Source organism: Mastigoproctus giganteus, chromosome 5 (assembly GCF_048544385.1).
Source record: "Mastigoproctus giganteus isolate SK-2022 chromosome 5, ASM4854438v1, whole genome shotgun sequence".
In the NCBI taxonomy this organism is placed as follows: domain Eukaryota; kingdom Metazoa; phylum Arthropoda; class Arachnida; order Uropygi; family Thelyphonidae; genus Mastigoproctus; species Mastigoproctus giganteus.
Genome location: NC_143579.1, coordinates 101625395 through 101644441, shown reverse-complemented (window position 1 = coordinate 101644441; position 19047 = coordinate 101625395). Strand labels below are relative to the sequence as shown.

The following is a 19047-nucleotide window of genomic DNA, read 5'->3' as shown; positions in this document are numbered from 1 at the left end:
TGTGTGTGTGTGTGTGTGTGTGTGTACAAGAACAAGGAAAAAGGCCCTTGAGTAAATTACATCATGTGAATTATGGACAATTTCTCAATCAGTCATGACATTCTGAGACATTTTATCTTCTAGTTGAATCCATATTGCCAAATAAAAATTTAAATCACACAAATGTCAAAATAGAGCATCAAATTATCTTTAAACATTTCCCACTTAAAATTTAAACTGAAATACAAAAATATTATAATATACTGAATAAAACTAAATTTTTGTTCTGTTAAATTCCATAAAACTAACTCAGCAAATCTTTTATGTGATGATTTTAATAAGTATAGTATTTTAGATTAAAATGTGAGTTTATATGAATATTCTGCTTGTTTTATTTTACCTATCTCCCTCCTCTCTAACTTTGTAGTGTATTTTGAAGAGAGAGGAGTACTGGAATATTTGGAAAAATGATGGCTGTCCAGATTTTAAAGATGCTGAAAGTAATGAAAAAGTACTTTTGAAACCACACAGGTAATTGGAGTATACAGGCTTATATAGTTCTTGGAAAATTTTATTTGCTTTCAATTTCAATCCAAAAAGATTTGAATGTGGTGTGTGTGAACCTTAGACATAAGATTCAACATTTTTCCATACATGCAGAATGGATAACACTAACACATTTTGGTGCAAAAACAGTTTTGTACAACATTTGGCAATCAGCCATCAAGCTGAAGAGAATTTTGTGCATAGCTGAAAATTAAACACCAGCAGCATCCTGATACAACATGGTGTGGTGGATAATATAGAATATCAGAAGAGCATATTGAATGCTCACGTGCTGTCTTTCAAAGAAGTTCATGTGCCATGCCAGTATGAAATTGCAAATGTCACATTAAACTATAAATGTAGCAGATGTATGCATATGGTTTCAATTTATTCAGTGGGCTCGTCTCCACTATATTCATCCGCTATATTCTCCACTGTATTTATTCAGTTGGCTCGTCTCCACTGACCTCTTTGGGGATGCCTACTCTATCATCCCCATCCTTCTACCTGTTTTTCCCCCAGTCTTCAGTCTTCCTCCCCATACTAAAATTGTATGAACATATCAAATGGAGAAATTATGCCGTGCAAATGATCCAGACACATCCCTACTCTAAATTGTATCATGTTCTTCAATGAATTAACATTTTACTTATGTGGGTATCTAGGAGCAGAATAGCGACCTGTGTGGGTCCACTACATTAGGCCAAACCCAACCCACACTGTTTGCACTCTCAACCCACAAAAATTAAATAAATAACAAAATAGAAATAAAAAAGGCTAAAATTATAGAAAATAATGATGTATAAGAAAATTTGTAGTAAATTAATTATCTACACGTTAGCGCTAATACAACAGCTAGATTTAAATTAAAATATATTAATCAGCACTATTGATATTTTATTTTATTGTACATAATTGAGTCTGCTGACGAGGTTAGTCAGAGCCAGACATGTTCAAAGCCCCTAAGTTTACTTTTTTTTATTTATTGATTTGAAATTATTGTTTTTGTATAACTTTTGATTTAAATTTAGTATTTTTTTTTTTTTTTTTTGTTATCAGCAGAGAATTATAAACTATAAATTATAGCACTGCTTATGTGTTTTAATAATTTAACTTGTCACATACGACAGTAATATTCATAAAGCTTTTAGAATTGGTGATTTGGCATAGATAGTTAGTGTGAGAGTTCGATCCATGTGGGTGGCAATAGGTAGTTAAATTAATTATCTATTATAACCACTTAGAATTTACAAATGGAACGTTATAACTTAATACATATAACTTCAACTTAATAGGAGGTAAGAAATTCATATAACATAACTAGGTACTGAAATGTATATATAGTGTTATTACTGCATTGGGATATAAGTTTAGCGTTATACTTTTTATATTTTTAATTGAATTGAAATTGAATCGAAATCATACTTCCGAACAGCAAAGAAAAATGATCAAGGTAGTGGGAGTGCTGTGGCTCAGGAGAGAACTGAGGAGGGTGGTTGTCCTCTGAATCACAGCCTTTTGAAATGTACTGCTTGTTTGATATTTGTGGAGCTATCAGGAATGGGATATGATAAGGCTTGATTTAAGGAGTGTGAGGAAATCAGGCACAAACTCAGCTTTGTTATGGGCCTTTATGAGAGCTTGAAGAACAGGTTAGATGCTCTCAAAGGATTTAAATTGAGGGGCTCATCAAGCTCTGAGGTGCCCACATCAACATCAGAGCTTGCACTTGAACATCAGGCAACACAGCGGCAATCCCCAAGACAGAATGCGCTGGTCCCACAGGAACTAGTTGTTGTCAGGGAAATGGGGAATATATTGTGCAAAAAGGATAGTCCAAACAGGATTGGGGTATTTTTTCCCAGGGGAATTGATGACGTTGTAGAGCAGATATCTTTTAAGGGCACAAAAGGTGATATTGTTACACACATTGGCACCAGTGATATTAAGAGTAGGAGAATGGCTGAATTACTTAACAAGTAGAGGTCAATGTTGAAAAACATTGACATGAGTTAGGGTAGAATTTGAAAGTGTCTGCAATTCTACCCAGACACAATAGTAGGGAGTATATGATGGGAGCCTTAACAATCAGTTTTGCCCTGGAGAAATTGTGCAAGGCTCATAGGGTAGAATTTTTCTCAGCCTGGTCTGTGCTTGTTAACAAGAGAGACTGCTTCTGCAGGGATGAGATGCATTTAAATAGAAAGGGTGCAAGAATATTTGCTGATGCTATCGAGGCTGTCTTACTTGGGTCAAAAAACTACTGGTGTGGGGGGGGTTGCACGGACTAATAGATTAACAGTAGCTGCTGGCAGAGGTAAAAGTGATTCTTGCACTGCTTCTATTGGAATAAGCAGCAGCCTAGAAAACAAGCTGCAGGGGATTTCAGAGATTGCAGGGAGTCATCACAGAACAAGTAAATACATGGACTGTGTTAGGGTAGCTAAGAATAAGAACAGCTGCATGTATACTTGTGTGTACACCAATGCTAGGAGTGTAGTAAATAAATCTGATGAATATGAGGTGTTGGTCAAACATCAAAGGCAGATATTGTTTGAATATCAGAAACACACAGTGCCATTTAGATATAAAGAATACAGAATTGGAATTTGGGGAGTACAATGTGTACCGAAAGGAAAGACAGAATAGGAAGGGAGGAGGAGTTATGCTATTAGTTAAGAAACACATAAAATCCAAGGAAGTGCAGCCAGTTGACATAGGTGAGCAGTGCAGTGTTGAGTCAGTCTGGTGTGACATAAGCACTGGAAAAGCAAAATTGAGAGTAGGAGTGTGTTATAGGTCTAATGACTCTGCTGAATATAATGAACAACTGTTCAGAGAAATAAAGTGGGCCAGTAAATCAGATTGTCCTATAATGGGGGATTTTAATTTCCCAGATATTGACTGGAACTTTTGGATTGGTCACTCACACAATAGCAAGGCTTTTGTGAATTTATTGGGTGATTGTTTTCTACAGCAGCATGTTCAGGAAGCAAGCGCAATGAGTACTACTCTTGATCTGATTATCAGTAGTGACTACTCATGCATTAAGAATCTGCAGATAAAGGAACCATTGGGTGGCAGTGAACAGTGTGCTGGTGTGGGACTTACTCAAAGAGGTAAGTACCATCAGGGGTTTTGCTTTTGTAAAGGTGACTAAGGTGGTCTGAGACAGTTTTTAAATTCTTTACAATGGGACCAACTGATGATGTGTCCAACAGCAAATTACAAATGGAACCTTTCAAAGAATTAATCTTGAAAGCTACTAGGTTTTTCAATATTGTTCAAGGTTTAGGCTTAAATGGATGTCAGATTGACTAATGAGACATGTGGCAGATGAGAAAAAGCATGCAATACATATAAATTAACAGGTGACACAGAATCCTATGGTAGATATATAAGCTAGTCTGTAATCAAGTCACAAAGGAGGTTAGGCAGGCAAAGGCAGATTACGAGAAATCTTTAGCAAAGAGTTGTTTACTTATGTTAAAGAAAGGCAATGAATCAGATTGGTCCACTTGATTTCAATGATTTAACTGTTGATTATCCTGCTCAGGTAGCTAACAAACTGAATGACTATTTTGCATCAACATTTACACAAGAGGAGTTATTCAGGGAGGAGAGTGCCAGATATGTATTAAACTCTGGCAGCGAGCTATATGATTTTGCAATAACTCAGAGCAAAGTGGAGCAGAAATTGTTGAAAATAAACATAAGAAGGGCACCTAGGGTGGATGGGATCTATCCAGTTATATTAAAGGAGGCAGCAAAAAAACCAAGCAAGCCCTTAGCCATAATTATGAGAGCTTCCTTGGACTCTGGAGGTACCCATGGACTGGAGATGGGCAAATGTGACCCCAATTCACAAAGGAGGATTAAAGGGTGACAAAAGTAATTACAGACCTGTTAGTTTAACTTCTCTTCTTCTGGGGATATTAATGGAGGCACTGGTTAAAGACCTAGACAAGACTTTATTTATAGTTCAGACAGTATATGTTTGGGAGAATGTTGTCTGACCAATTTGATTAGATACTATGATGTGGTATATAAAGGAACTGGATGCAAACAATAATTTTGATATCAAATACTTTGATCTTAGGAAGGCTCTTGATAGTGCTGCACATTGAAGACTACTGTACAAATTGGAGCAGTGTGTGGCATTAAAGGCAAGTTGCTGCTATTGATAAAGGGAATGTTGAGTTGGAGAAGCAGAGAGTGGTAATCAATGGACACCACTGGAGTCCCCCAGGGTTCAGTGTTGGGTCCATTGTTGTGTTCTGTATTTATTAATGATATTGATGAAGGTATACCAAGCTTAATGTCTAAGTTTGCAGATGATACGAAGGTTGGCAGTGTTGTTAATGACACTGACAATACGCTGCTGCAACCGGATCTAGAAAAGTTGAGCAGATGGGCTGAGAGGTGGCAAATGAAGTTTAACATTGACAAATGTAAAGTACTACATATGGGAATCAGCAACCTCAGAGTGACATATCAACTCTGTGGTACTACATTGACAGTGGTAGAGAACAAAAAGGACCTGGGGTTAAATGTGCAGGCAGATATGAAGTTTTCTGAGCAGTGCAGACGGTCTGCAAGAGTAGCTCATAGTGTCTTGTCAATGATATACAGGAATTTTTCTAGCAGTTATAAGGAGGTGATTCACTACTAGTGCGACAAACTTGCAGGAGGTGTAGGGGGCACAAAGACGAATCGGAATCACATAGCATTGCAGGGTCCGAAATGCCTTCGTCATGCGGTAGAGGACGTTGAACGGGAGGTCGCGTGAACAGCGATCCTGCTGGAAGTCAGCATTTACGAACTGGTTCCCGAGGCAGTAGGATGGACGAGTATTCAAACGTTGAACTGGCCGACGTGCACCTCGCGTATGGAGCTTCAGACTGTAACGGGTGTGCCGCTCTGCACTTGTACCAGGAGCGTTTCCCGCACAGGCCTGCTCCTCATCATACGATTTTCACATGTGTGCACAGAAGGTTACGTGAGACTGGTTGTTTCACTAGAGGTACCATGAATCAAGAGTGAACGACGAGGATGCCAGACAATGAGGAGAATGTCCTATGTCTTGCAGAAGGCAATCCGAGTACGAGTACTCGAGCGATAGGCCAACGATTGGGTATTTCCCAATCCACTGTATGGAGGATACTGTCAACAAACCAAATGAGTTCATACCATCTGCAATGCGTCCAATCATTGGAGCCTGCAGATTATCCACTCCGGAGGAATTTTGCTACTTGGTTTCTTCAACAGAGTGTGGCAGACAGCGCATTTGCTGTGTCCGTATTGTTCATGGATGAGGCAAGTTTCACAAGAGAGGGAACCTTCAATCAACATAATGCCCATTTGTGGGCTTTGGAGAACCCCTATGGTATGCGAACACATGCAACTCAACGCCGTTTCTCTGTCAATGTTTGGTCTGGCATTGTTGGAGACCACCTCATTGGACCGTATCTTCTGCCCCCTCATCTGGACGGTAGGGCATACTTGATCTTTCTACAGCAAATCCTGCCCGAACTTATTGAAGAAGCACATGTTCCTCAGTCGTTGCGCCGCTCAATGTGGTTCCAGCATGATGGGGCTCCCCCACATTACACCAATGACGTCCGCCAATGCCTAAACATTACAATTGGACAGCATTGGATAGGTCATGGTGGTCCGGTTCATGGGCCTGCTAGATCGCCGGACCTATCATGCCTGCACTACTTCTGCTGGGGTCAAATGAAGACATTGGTGTATGAGACCCCCGTTGATTCAATTGAAGACCTCGTTGCTCGCAACTCTGTAGTTGCCGGGGAGATTCGAGACATGCCAGGAATCTTCCAGAACGTTAGGGATTCCATGCGGTGGGGCTGTGAAGCCTGTGTGACTGCTTCTGGTCGAACTTTCGAACACCTTCTGTAGCATGGCTTTTTGCCGTGCTACAGAATGATTTCTGTTACACTAACGAGTTGCTGTTTCTGTTCTTTTTCTTTGTTCACGCGACCTCCCGCATGATGAAGGCATTTCGGACCCTGAAATGCTATGTGATTCCGATTCGTCTTTGTGCCTCCTGCACCTCCTGCAAGTTTGTCGCACTGGTAGTGAATCACCCTGTATAAGGCAATGGTCAGGCCACACCTTGAGTACTGTATACAGGTCTGGAGTCCCCATTTTAAGAAGGATCTAGAGCTGTTGGAATGAGTACAGAGAAGGGCAACAAGATTAGTGAATGGAACAAAGGGTTGCCCTTACAAAGAAAGGCTTAAATTTTGCAAATTACAGTTGTGGAGGCTAGGTGATCTGCAAGGTGATCTGATTGAGGTGTATAAAGCGTTGAATGGTTTGAGCATGCCCAATGCTGATGGAATTCTTCCTCTTGCTCAGAACAATCATTTGAGAGGGCATAAATTCAAATTGAGGAAAGACAGATGTAGGATAGATGTGCGGAAGTTTGCCTTTAGCCAACGGGTGGTTTGTTGGTGGAACAGACTTCCATCCTTTGTTGTGGAAGTTAATAGCCTAAATAAATTTAAGGCTTGAGCTGGACAGGTACTTGGAATGGAGGGATGAAATGGGAGTGTTTTTTTTTTAGGCTGATGCTTCATAAGTTTGCTTTCTTGCATCATATGCCTCTACTAATGCTAATGCTAATTTTTGTTAGCTTTTTGAAGGTAACCCCCTTTTTGTACTGGTTCTTAATCCTGCTAACGTGGTTTCCCACTACATGAGATTGTATATGAACCTAACTACCGTGTTATACAAAGTTTTGATACTGTTGCACATGGAAGACTACTGTTCAGATTGGAGCAGTATGGCCTTAAGGGCAAGTTTCTGCTATGGATAATAGGAAGGTTGAGCCGGGGAAGACAGATAGTGGTAATCAGTGGACACTGCTCTTTATGGACTAATGTTATTAGTGGAGACTTAAAACAGTAGTCTACACTAAAGTTATTAATCTTTAATCCCCAACTGAACCTTGTCTATTAGTCTATTATTGAACACCGAACACTGGGGGACTCCACTAATGTTATTAATGGAGTCCCCCAGAGTTGGGTGTTGGGCCTATTGTTGTTGTTTTCTGTATTTATCAGTGATATTGACGAAGGTATATCAGGGTTAATGCCCAAGTTGCAGACAATACGAAGGTTGGCAGGATTGGTAATGACAGTACAGGTAGCCCTAGTTTTGCGCCGGTCACTAACTACAAGGCCATTTTTATTTTTATTTATTTACTTTTGCAATTTTCTTTATAAATTGAAAGTTTAAAATCCTCAGACAAAATTTATGTGACACTTACTGTACTATGTATCATGACTGTTCACATGATCAAGAACAGTTGAACTAATCAGCAATTAGCACATCCGTATCAGAGATGAGAAAACTTTCCGCCCTTAAAGTAGCCACTTGTGGAAGCGGGAGGTAAAGCATTCAGTTTGTTGTTTGCGCCATGTACACGTGTTGGAAATTTATTACTAATTGTGCTGTTAATAAGTTAAATACATAATTATTGATAGCAGTGTGCAGCTTTTGCCAGTCACGTTAGCCGTATGCAGTTTTTGCCAGTCATGTTATTAAGTTTTTAATTTAATTAGAATAAAGAGACTCCATGTCTGGTAAAAAATGTTCAATGAATACTAGTGATAATGAAAGCATGAAAAAGGCACGTCAATCTATTACCTTGGAAAATAAGATGGAGGTTATTCGTAGGATGGAAGCTGGTGAAAGCCACCGTAACAGTCGATGGAGGCTATGAATATGCCTCCATAGACTGTTACGACAATTATGAAGAATGCTGATTAAATAAAACAATCAGTTCAAAGTGCTACACAAGTTAGTTGCAGCAGAAATAAGCTTTTGGATAAAAATGGAGCAATTGCTGACAATTTGGGTTGATGATTTGAACCAAAAAACCATTCCCTTGATCCAAGCTGTAATAACTGAAAAGGCTAAGTCAATTTTTGAAGACTTAAAGAAGAAAGAAGGTCAGTGCAATGAAATATTTTTGGCTAGCAAAGGATGGTTTATAAGATTTATAGCAAGAACCAAATGCAGTAGTGTGAAAATTACTGGCAAGGCAGCAAGTGCAGATATTGAGGCAGCTGCTGCATTCCCTGCAGATTTTCAGGCCATAGTACAGGAGAGTGATTACCCTTCAGATCTCATCTCCTATGTTGTTGAAACGGGCCTTTATTGGAAAAAATTGCCCCCAAGAACCTTCATTGCCCATGAAGAAAAGTTGGCTCCTGGGTTTAAAGCACCAAAAGACAGGCTGACACTTTTGTTGGGAGCAAATGTGTCAGGCAATTTAAAATTGAAGCCAATGTTGGTATACCATTCAGAAACACCACATGTTATGAAAGGTTTACAAAGCTATGTTGCCTGTGTTACTGGAAGTCAAACAAGAAGGCTTGGGTGACACAGGACATCTTCTTAAATTGGTTGTTGTTATTTGGTTTTTAGGGGCATTAGCAACTAAGGCCATATTGCTCAGGGATATGCCGTGGTCATTTCCTGACCTTTCCGCATCCTCCATGTTTGGTGGTCACAGGCTTGAACCCCGGTCTAATCAAGAAGCATGTGCTATGCACTGCTGCTCCTGGCTACGGAGGAGCCCGCTTAGATTGGTACACCAACTGTTTTTGCCCTACTATTCTCAAATTCTGCAATGACAAAAATTTTCTAACCAAGGTTATTCTTCTTTTGGACAATGCCCCTAAACATCCTAGAAATCTTGATGAAGTCAGAATGCCTCTTAAAGTTAATGTTGTTTACATGCCCCCTAGATACAACATCAGTTTTGCAACCCATGGACCAGGGGGTAATAGCTGCCTTTAAAGCTTATTACCTGTGGCAAACATTTACAGAAATGGTGAAAGCTTTGGATGTGTCCAACATTACCATCAGAGATTACTGGCAGTCGTTTGATATCTTAAAGGGCATCAGTCACATTAACACAGCCTGGCAAGAAGTGACTGTCAATTGTCTAAATGGAGTGTGGCCTAAACTTCTCCCAGATCTCATGCATGACTTCGGAGGATTCAAGCCACAACAGCAGGCTGGCACAAGAAGATGTAACTGAGCACTTGAAGAGTTATCTGCAAAACTTAGCCAACAGCAGGAGAAAGAGACAGAAGAAGACTCTCCTCTAAAAATTATCAAGACCAGTGATCTACAAAGGATCCTTGCAGGTATAGAGTCACTCACTAATGAGCTCTGTGTCATTGATCACGACTGGGAGAACCACAGTTAAAAGGAGTACCATATCAACCCTGAGCCCGTATTTTGAAATTCTTAAAGAAAGGAAGAAGAAGAAATCCAGGCAATCAACTCTTGATCCTTTCTTCAAAAAAAGGCAATCTTCTCAATCAGGGCCATCAACAGCAGATCCTCAACCAGGGCCTTCAAGAGCCAACTAAAACTTTGACATTACACCACTGTAAAAATGTTTTATGTATGTAATTAATTTTTTTTTTTTTATTTACATGTACATACTTACTATATTTATGCAGGTTAAAAATAAAACACTTTTTTTTTTTAATTAAAAAAGTTTATTTCTTTGCTTTAAATATACCAGTATTGAAAACGGTAGGTAAAAATTTTGGTGCCCGGAACCTAACCCTGTGATTTCCCATTGACTCCATGATATAAAGGGTTCCATTTGTGCCGATTCAATTTGTGCCTGTCCCCCCCAGGAACCTAACCCCGGCATAAACTGAGGGCTACCTGTACACTGCTGCAACAGGATCTAGAAAAGTTGAACAGATGGGCTGAGAGGTGGCAACTGAAATTTAATATTGACAAGTGTAAATTACTTCATATAGGTAGCAGTAATTACAAAGTAGTTTAACCAACTGTGGGTACTGCACTCAGGGCAGTTGAGAGTGAAAAAGACCTGAGGGTAATTGTGCAGTCAGATATGAAGTTTTCAGAGCAATGCAGACATGCTGCAAGAGTAGTTCACGGTGTCTTGTCAATGATATACAGGAATTTTTGAAAGGATAATTATCCTCTTTTCCCAGTGGTCAGGTCACACCTTGAGTACTGCATACAGGCCTGGAGGCCTCATTTTAGGAAGGATGTAGAGCTGCTTGAGCAAGTACAGAGAAGGGCAGTGATTGGAACTAAGGATTGCTGTTAACAATAAGGCTTAAGTCATACAAATTGCAGTGTCTGGAGACTAGGCACCTTCAATGTGATCTGATTGAGGTGTATAAGGCTTTGAATGGTTTGAGCAAGCTCATTGCTGATGGGATTCTTCCTCTTGCTCAGATTACTCACCTGAGGGGATATAAATTGTAATTGAGGAAAGACAGTTGTAGAATAGATGTATGGATATTTGCCTTTATCCAGTGGGTTGTTGATTGTTGGAACAAACTTCCATCTGTCATGCCGGAAATCGGCACAACTAGACAAACATTTCGAGTGAACGGATGGGCAAAATCGAAGGTTTTTTTATTTATTTATTTAAAAAATTTTTTTTTTTTTTTTTTTTTTGGCTGATGCTATATAAGCTTGCTTTCTTGTCTTGTATGCCTTTGATAATGCTAATAATCTCTGTCCTCTCAGGCAACTCGGTAGCCAGGTGGGAAGAAGCAGCACTGCGTAGCACACGCTTCTTGATTAGACCGGGGTTCAAGCCCGTCACCACCAAATACGGAGGATGCGGAAAGGTCAGGGAATGACCACCGCATATCCCGGAGCAATATGGCCTTATTGCTAATGCTCCTTAAAAAAAAAAAAAAAAAAAAAATAATAACTTGTCCTCTCCACACTGGGCGGAAAACTCCTGAGTTCAAATCCGGTCAATAATTAGAGGAATTTCTTTGGGTCTTTTTCACAATGCGGCTGAGTTAGTCAGCCTTGGGTGAGAATTTTTCTTCTGAAAACTTGGGTTTTTCTTCTGACAAACAGCAAATTGACTGCAGAACAAAAACAATTTGCAGGCATATTATATACGCTGCAATATGGCCTAAGTTGCTGATGCACCTAAAGCCTTAGAACAGAGGTTCCCATACTTTCTCGGTTCACGGTGCTCTTAGTGTCCCAGTAATTTTTTCATGGCACTCCTAGGCCAAAAGAAATACCTAACACAGTGTTTTTCCTTTTAACATATACCTATATAATAATTTTATTCTTTATATAGAGGTACTAAATAAAGATCAATTATAGATCACCACAAAATTAAAAAGATATGGTACAATGGATATTGTACCGTACCCTTTATATTGTATCCTTTTTATAATGAAATAAATATATAAATTTCAAAAAAAAAAAAAAATAATAATAATCACTTTAAGTAACTTAAACCCAAATTACATGGCACCCCAAGAATGTTGTTGTGGTACCCCGGTTGAAAACCACTGCCCTAGAACAACCAACCATCATAATCAGAGATAATTCAGAAATCAAAAAAGGATGTTTACATGGCTCATGTTTAAATCTTTTCACATCTAGCAAATTGATATCAATATGAGAGTTAAAAAAAAAAAAATTTAAATCTAGAAAACTATGAGTAATTGTACCTTTTTAAATGTACTCAATTTATGAAGGCATCAGTTGGAGTAGCTGTGTGTGTGTGTGTGTGTGTGTGTGTGTGTGTGTGTGTGTGTGAGAGAGAGAGAGAGAGAGAGAGAGAGAGAGAGAGAGAGAGAAACAAACCCACAAAAGAAAACAGGACACACATACATGGCTCATAATTTAGTAAATGATATTACTTAGAAAAACTGGTATAAAGAGTTACTTTATAAGTTAATATATTAATTAATTTTAGGTATAATATATTAATATGTTAATTTTTAGTATTATTGTGTTAAATCTTCCATCTGTCGTTGTGGAAGTTGATAGGTTGAATAAATTTAAGGAGGAACTGGACAGGCATTTGGAGGGAATGGTATGATTTTTTTTTTGGTTGATGCTGCATAAGCTCATACACTTTCTTGCATCACATGCCACTACTACTACTAAATTATTTACATTAAAAAACTGGGAACACACCTGACCCACAAACCAAAAATTTCTGAAGACTGAAGACTCAACTTTCACTGCAGGTAACCCATTGGTACCCAATCCGATGCAGGACTTTAGAGCAGTGATCCCACATGCCATCCATGAAGGTGAAAGAGGCACTCCAATCTTTAACATTTGCTGAGTTATTGTGCATAACAGGATTCTCGGCCCATTTTTATTTATATGTAAAAATTTGTGACAACCTACGTATATCTACAAATTCTTTGGCTATTTGTGGCAAAGCAGTTTGAGGACAGCCAACTAAATTTGTTATTCTGACAGGATGAAATTTATTCCATGATTCCTGCATCTTTTCTTATGCCTGAGTTTCAGATCATTAGGCAGTTGGAGGTGCACTCATCTCCTGACTACAGAAATTGCCCAACTCTTTTCTTCTGGGATAATGTGAAGCCGAAAGTGCATCATCAAAGATAGAGAACATTGTAGAAGAGAGGAAATGAATCAGTGGCATTTGCCTTTATCACACTTGTGATGTTAGACAGTGGGATAGGAAACCGCCTATCAGTGTGACATAAATGATATAAATGGTGCACATGTGGAATGTGTATTCTAACATGTCTATATGCCAAATGCAACTTTGCCATATTTCCTATGATGTTTTGTGCATAGTCTTCAATTCACATTATTTAGTAAAAATATAAGGTATCTCAGCATAGCATTGTGGACAGTCTTTTTCTATGGGTCTTTTTCACAATGCGACTGAGTTAGTCGGCCTTGGGTGAGAGTTTTTCCTCCTGAAAACTTCGACGATGAGATTTTATGTCATAAAATCTCATAAACTGAGCACTTAACTATGCCACCCCTTCTCCCTCTGCTCTCTCTCTCTCTCTCACACACACACACACACGCACACACACACACACACACGCACACACACACACACACACACACACACACACACACACACACACACACACACACACACACACACACACACACACACACACACACACACACACTACAGTGTGTTCATGTTTCAAAAAGTAATAGGTCTGTTTAATAGAATACAGTCATTACACCAATGGTGGACTACCTTTACCAGCAATGTGCTATCTATTATAAATGCACTGCATGATATCTAGGAACATATCCTGCTGCCCATGGCAAATGGAATTGGGGGGCGGGGGATGTCAAGATGATTATCAATTCTGTTTTGACCTCTACCAACCTTTCAGGTAAACTTCATGAAATCCATCATTCTGCTACTCTTAAGATTTTATATTTGTACTGCGTAATTCTTCTCACAAGTGAAAATATATCTTCTCTTTCATTTCACCAATCTGATCAGGGCCTTATACCTCATTCAGCTCCCCCCCCCCCAATATGTCTAGGTGCCAGCAGATTGCACTGTCTGATGTGTTCTTCATATGGATGCCGATTAGCATCCTTGCCAATCTGCTCATTATTCTCTGGACCTCCTGCAAAAAGCACTTTTCATTTAGATACAGCTGACTATCAACTTATACAAAGAGACAGCGACACCCTTCTCTCAACTTCCAGTTGTAAATCATAGACTGAATACCATATTTTCTCCTACCTCTCCACCCTTTTTGGTACATTATAGTAAAATTCATATCTGATTGTATTCTTGTTAAAACAACACAGTGATATACGATAAAAATTGCTGTTAATAACAAAAGCGTGTTAAATTTTATTGATTGCTATATTGTGATATGTTATGAATCTAAAGCTATGTGAAAGAAATATTTTGATTAAATTTTATCATTTATTAATTGCTATAGTTTGTTTAAATAGTCTTTCTGTTGCAGATAAATTGTTATGTAAAGCACAAATTACCTTGAAAAAACTTTCTCACTGACAATTAGTATTGGTTCCACAAGCATGAGCGAGCATAGCTTATTGTGTGTAGCACCACTGCGAGTGTGGGGATAGAGATTAATTAAAAACACATGCATGTGCATACACAAAGGTTATTCAGTATACAACAATATACTTATCTATTTTTATATTTATTTGTATGTTTATATTTAAAATTTTTTATACCATAATTTCTTTTGTTTCTTTGATCTTTTCCTGTATTTCTTTGCCCTATTCCTTATGTCTTTACTCCATTTTCTAGATTTCTTCTCTCTATTTCTTATATCATTTATATTCTTAAGTGATAAATCTCTCTGAGAAGTTCATAAATCTCCCTTTTTCATTTTCATTTTCTTCTTTTCCTTTTATATAATATATTATTTATGTACTAGAATACCCATGGCAAATACTTCATCAAAACTGTTTCAGAGAAGAAGTAAAGATTTATATTTAGAAGTTATAGTATATCTTAAAGTACTGTTTTATTGGACTAAATTCAAAAATAGCAAAAGCTCAAATTTCCAGTACTCACCTTTGATCGATCTGCAATTGTTATCGTTTGAATAATAAGAGATTGGCTAACTTTAAGGTGATTAGTTTATTAAAAAATTAAGGGGATGAATAAGTGGTAATTACGATGGAAATGGGATTAAAATATGCGCAAGGAAGTAGAAATGCACTAACTCCGTCCTTGGTTGTCGTGTAGTTGGTTAAAGTTGAAATTCTAAATAGTGAATAAGCCAATAGTCATAACGGTGGATTTTCGTTAAAACGTCTTCAGTTGGCAAGTTAAGTGCAAGGGATCGTGTACTGTATTTAAGAAAAATTTTGTAATCCCGTGATGCACTTGCCTCTTGCGGGAATCTCAAATTGGTGAGATTCCAAACCGGAGAAAGATTGAAGGGGAGTTTTGCATTTAAAATGTTTAGATCGGAGTGGTGACGGAACCATTCTATAATGAGGGCTTCATATTGCAAGATTTTGTAATTGTTTTTTAATTTTAATGTGATAGCTGAATCAACTAGGGGGGTATGGTTGTTGGAGCGTACGTGTAAAGTAAGTTCAGTGCTGGATTGTCCCATTCTGAAGCTATTGTAGTGATAATAAGCTCTTGTATTAGAAGACTGGGTTGAACCGAATTTGGTTGTAGTACTGCCAATGTAACAGGTGTTACAATTTTGTTGACATTTAATTAAGTAAATACAATCGATTCCGGTTATTTGGGACACATCGGGCCTAGTGCATTTTGGCCCGATTAAGCGGCTGCCCCAATTATCCGAAGTTTCACGTAAATAGTTAAAAATACAATGTACCCCTCCCCTTTACAACTGGGTCACTGTACAATTAGATCACATTACGTTGGTGTCACCATAGTAAAGTACCGTTCACTATATGATGTGCAGTAAGCGCCGGTCATTGTGATCACGTTTGTGAATTGAATTTTAATTCTATTAAACAGTGATTCTAATTAGCAAAAATAGGAGGAATATTATTCACAGGCTATAAAAGTGGCGCCTCTGTAGCCAGGTGGGAAGGAGCAGCAGTGCGTAACACACGCTTCTTGATTAGACTGGGGTTCGAACCCGTCACCACCAAATACGGAGGATGCGGAAAGGTCAGGGAATGACCATCGCATATTCCCGGAGCAATATGGCCTTTGTTGCTAATGCTCCTAAAAACCAAATAACAAACAAACAAACAAGCTATAAAAGCAAAGATATATTAAGCACAAATTTACCCAAATGATACGTGAAAATTGGAAGAATATACGTGTTAATCGGAATAATTAATACGTACTGTAATATGTACATACTAACTAAACTAGTTGACATTTCTGTTCAATATCATTTGTGGGTGGGGTTTAATATTTCAAACAGTAAAAAGATAAGCAATCAATAACAAAAAACACGGCACACACAAATTGCAAGTAACACAATATGCGCAAGTGAGAACGGAGTAACAAATTACGAGGCTTTAAAAATAGGAATGAAGTGAAGATTCTGAAAATTATTTTTTTTTATATGATTGAAGATTCCATAGAAGTGTAAACACATTTTACCATAATAACCCACCGAATTCCAGCTGTCAGTATTATCGCAAATTCAATAACATCGAGTTTACTATCAGTTTATGATAGATTTCACAAACAGAAAAGCCCAATAAACAGGTGACTTCTAATTGTTTTTATTGTTTTATGGTTATGACCTCCAGAAATCCGACCGAACTACGTGGTACGGTCGGAGACAATCGTAGGGTAAGCTTCAGTGCTGCAGTCTCCTGCCCCGATTAAACGGCATTTTGTCCCAATTAAGTGAAGTAAACCCTGGCTATTTTCTCGATTCAGTTCTGTTTTTTAAGATTTGCCCTAAATAAATGGCTGCCCCGATTAACCGGTGGCCCAAATAACTGGAATCCACTGTAATATTATTCATTTCGCTTGTTGGATATTTATGTGTTTCTTTATATTTATTGAAGAGTGATCCAAGTTTATTGTAGGTAGAAAAAATAAGTGTAATGTCCGTGCCTGCAAATATTCGCCGAAATTGTCCAGCAAGATTACTGTGCTAAGGGAGAACGAGACGTGTTTTGTTATTTGTAATGCGTTTTATAGGGTTATGAATATTATTTTTTACAATGGAATAGTGTGTTGAATTAAGTGTTGTGGATAGTTTCTGGCTATAAATTTTTTTGTGAGGTATTGTAACTCGTTGGATAGGTTGTCTTGTGAGGTGCTGTATTTAAAGGCATTGTGGATTTGGTTATAGAGAACAGACTTTTTTACGTTAGGAGGGTGGTGTGATGTAAAGTGTAGGAATTTCCCTGTATGCATGTGTTTTCTAAAAATCTTAGTTCCTAGTTTAGTACCTGTTTTATATATGGTGAGATTGAGGAATTTAATTTGTTTATTAGTTTCTATTTCGAGTGTATATTTTAGTCTGTCGTGAATTGAATTAAATTTTATGAAAAGGTTATCAATTATAGTTTTAGCATTAGCATTAGTAGAGGCATATGATGCAAGAAAGGAAGCTTATTCAGCATCAGCCAAAAAAAAAACCAAAAAAAAACAAAAAAAAACACACCACTCCCATTTCACCCCTCCGTTCGCTCGAAATACCTGTCCAGTTGAGCCTTAAATTTGTTTAGGCTATCAACTTCAACAACAAGTGATGGAAGTCGGTTCCACCAACCAACCACCCGCTGGCCAAAGGCAAATTTCCGCACATCTATCCGACATCCGTCCTTCCTCAATTTGAATTTATGCCCTCTGAGGTGATTATTCTGAGCAAGATGAAGAATCCCATTGGCATTGAGCATGCTCAAACCATTCAAAGCCTTATACACCTCTATTAGATCACCTTGCTGGTGCCTAGTCTCCAGACTCTGTAATTTGCAAAACTTAAGCCTTTCTTCGTAAGAGCAACCCTTTGTTCCATTCACTAATCTTGTTGCCCTTCTCTGTACCCGTTCCAGCAGCTCTACATCCTTCTTGAAATGAGGCCTCCAGACCTGTATACAGTACTAAAGATGTGGCCTAACCATTGCCTTATACAAGGGAATAATCACCTCCTTATCCCTGCTAGAAAAATTCCTGTATATAATTGACAAGACACCATGAGCTACTCTTGCAGCTCGTCTGCACTGCTCAGAGAACTTCATATCTGCCTACACAATTACCCCCAGGTCCTTTTCATTCTCCACCACTGTCAGTGTAGTACCGCAGAGTTGATACGTTGCTCTGGGGTTACTGTTTCCCATATGTAGTACTTTACATTTGTCAATGTTAAACTTCATTTGCCACCTCTCAGCCCATCTGTTCAACATTTCCAGATCCTGTTGCAGCAGCATAGTGTCAGTGGTGTTCTTAACAACCCTGCCAACCTTTGTATCATCTGCAAACTTGGACATTAAACTTGATATCCCATCATCAATATCATTCATAAACACCGAAAACAACGGACCCAACACTGAACCCTAAGGAACTCCACTAATAACATTAGTCCACGTTGAGCAGTGTCCATTGATTACCACTCTCTGTCTTCTGCCACTCAATCATCCCCTTATCCATAGCAGCAATTTGCCTCCAATGCCACACTGCTCCAATTTGTGCAGCAGTCTTCCATGTGCAACAGTATCAAAAGCCTTTCTAAGATCCAAATATATAATATCAAAGTTATTCCCTGCATCCAGTTCTTTTGTGACTACATCATAGTATCCAATCAAATTGGTCAGGCAAGACCTGCCCTTAACAAAACCATGCTGCGTCTGAGCTGTAACTGAATTCTTGTCTAGATGATCCTGCAGTGCTTCTTTAACCAGTGCCTCCATTAATTTACCTGGAATAGAAGTTAAACTAACAGGTCTATAATTACTTGTGTCAGCCTTTGATCCTCCTTTGTGAATTGGGGTTACATTTGCACATCTCCAGTGTATGGGTACCTCCCCTGAGTCCAAAGAAGCTCTCATAATTATGGCTAGGGGTTTGCTTACTTCCTTTGCTGCCCTCCTTTAATATAACTGGATAGATCCCATCCACCCCAGGTGCCTTTTTTATGTTTATCCTCAACAATCTCTCCTCCACTTTCCTCTCAGTTATTACAAAATCATCCAGCTCACTGCCAATGTTTACTTTACCTACATCATTCTCCTTCCTGAATAACTCCTCATGCGTGAATGCAGATG

At 38.5% G+C, this 19047-nt stretch overlaps 1 protein-coding gene across 1 annotated transcript in view; it reads left to right on the top strand.

Annotated features, from left to right (window-relative positions):
- Hpr1 (THO complex 1-like protein Hpr1) overlaps positions 1 to 19047 on the top strand; it is a 384568-nt gene that overhangs the window by 247844 nt on the left and 117677 nt on the right. Inside the window, exon 14 of the mRNA XM_090373371.1 lies at positions 407 to 510. Coding sequence (XP_090229497.1) covers positions 407 to 510 — 104 coding nt within the window. The remainder of the gene's footprint in view (positions 1 to 406; positions 511 to 19047) is intronic.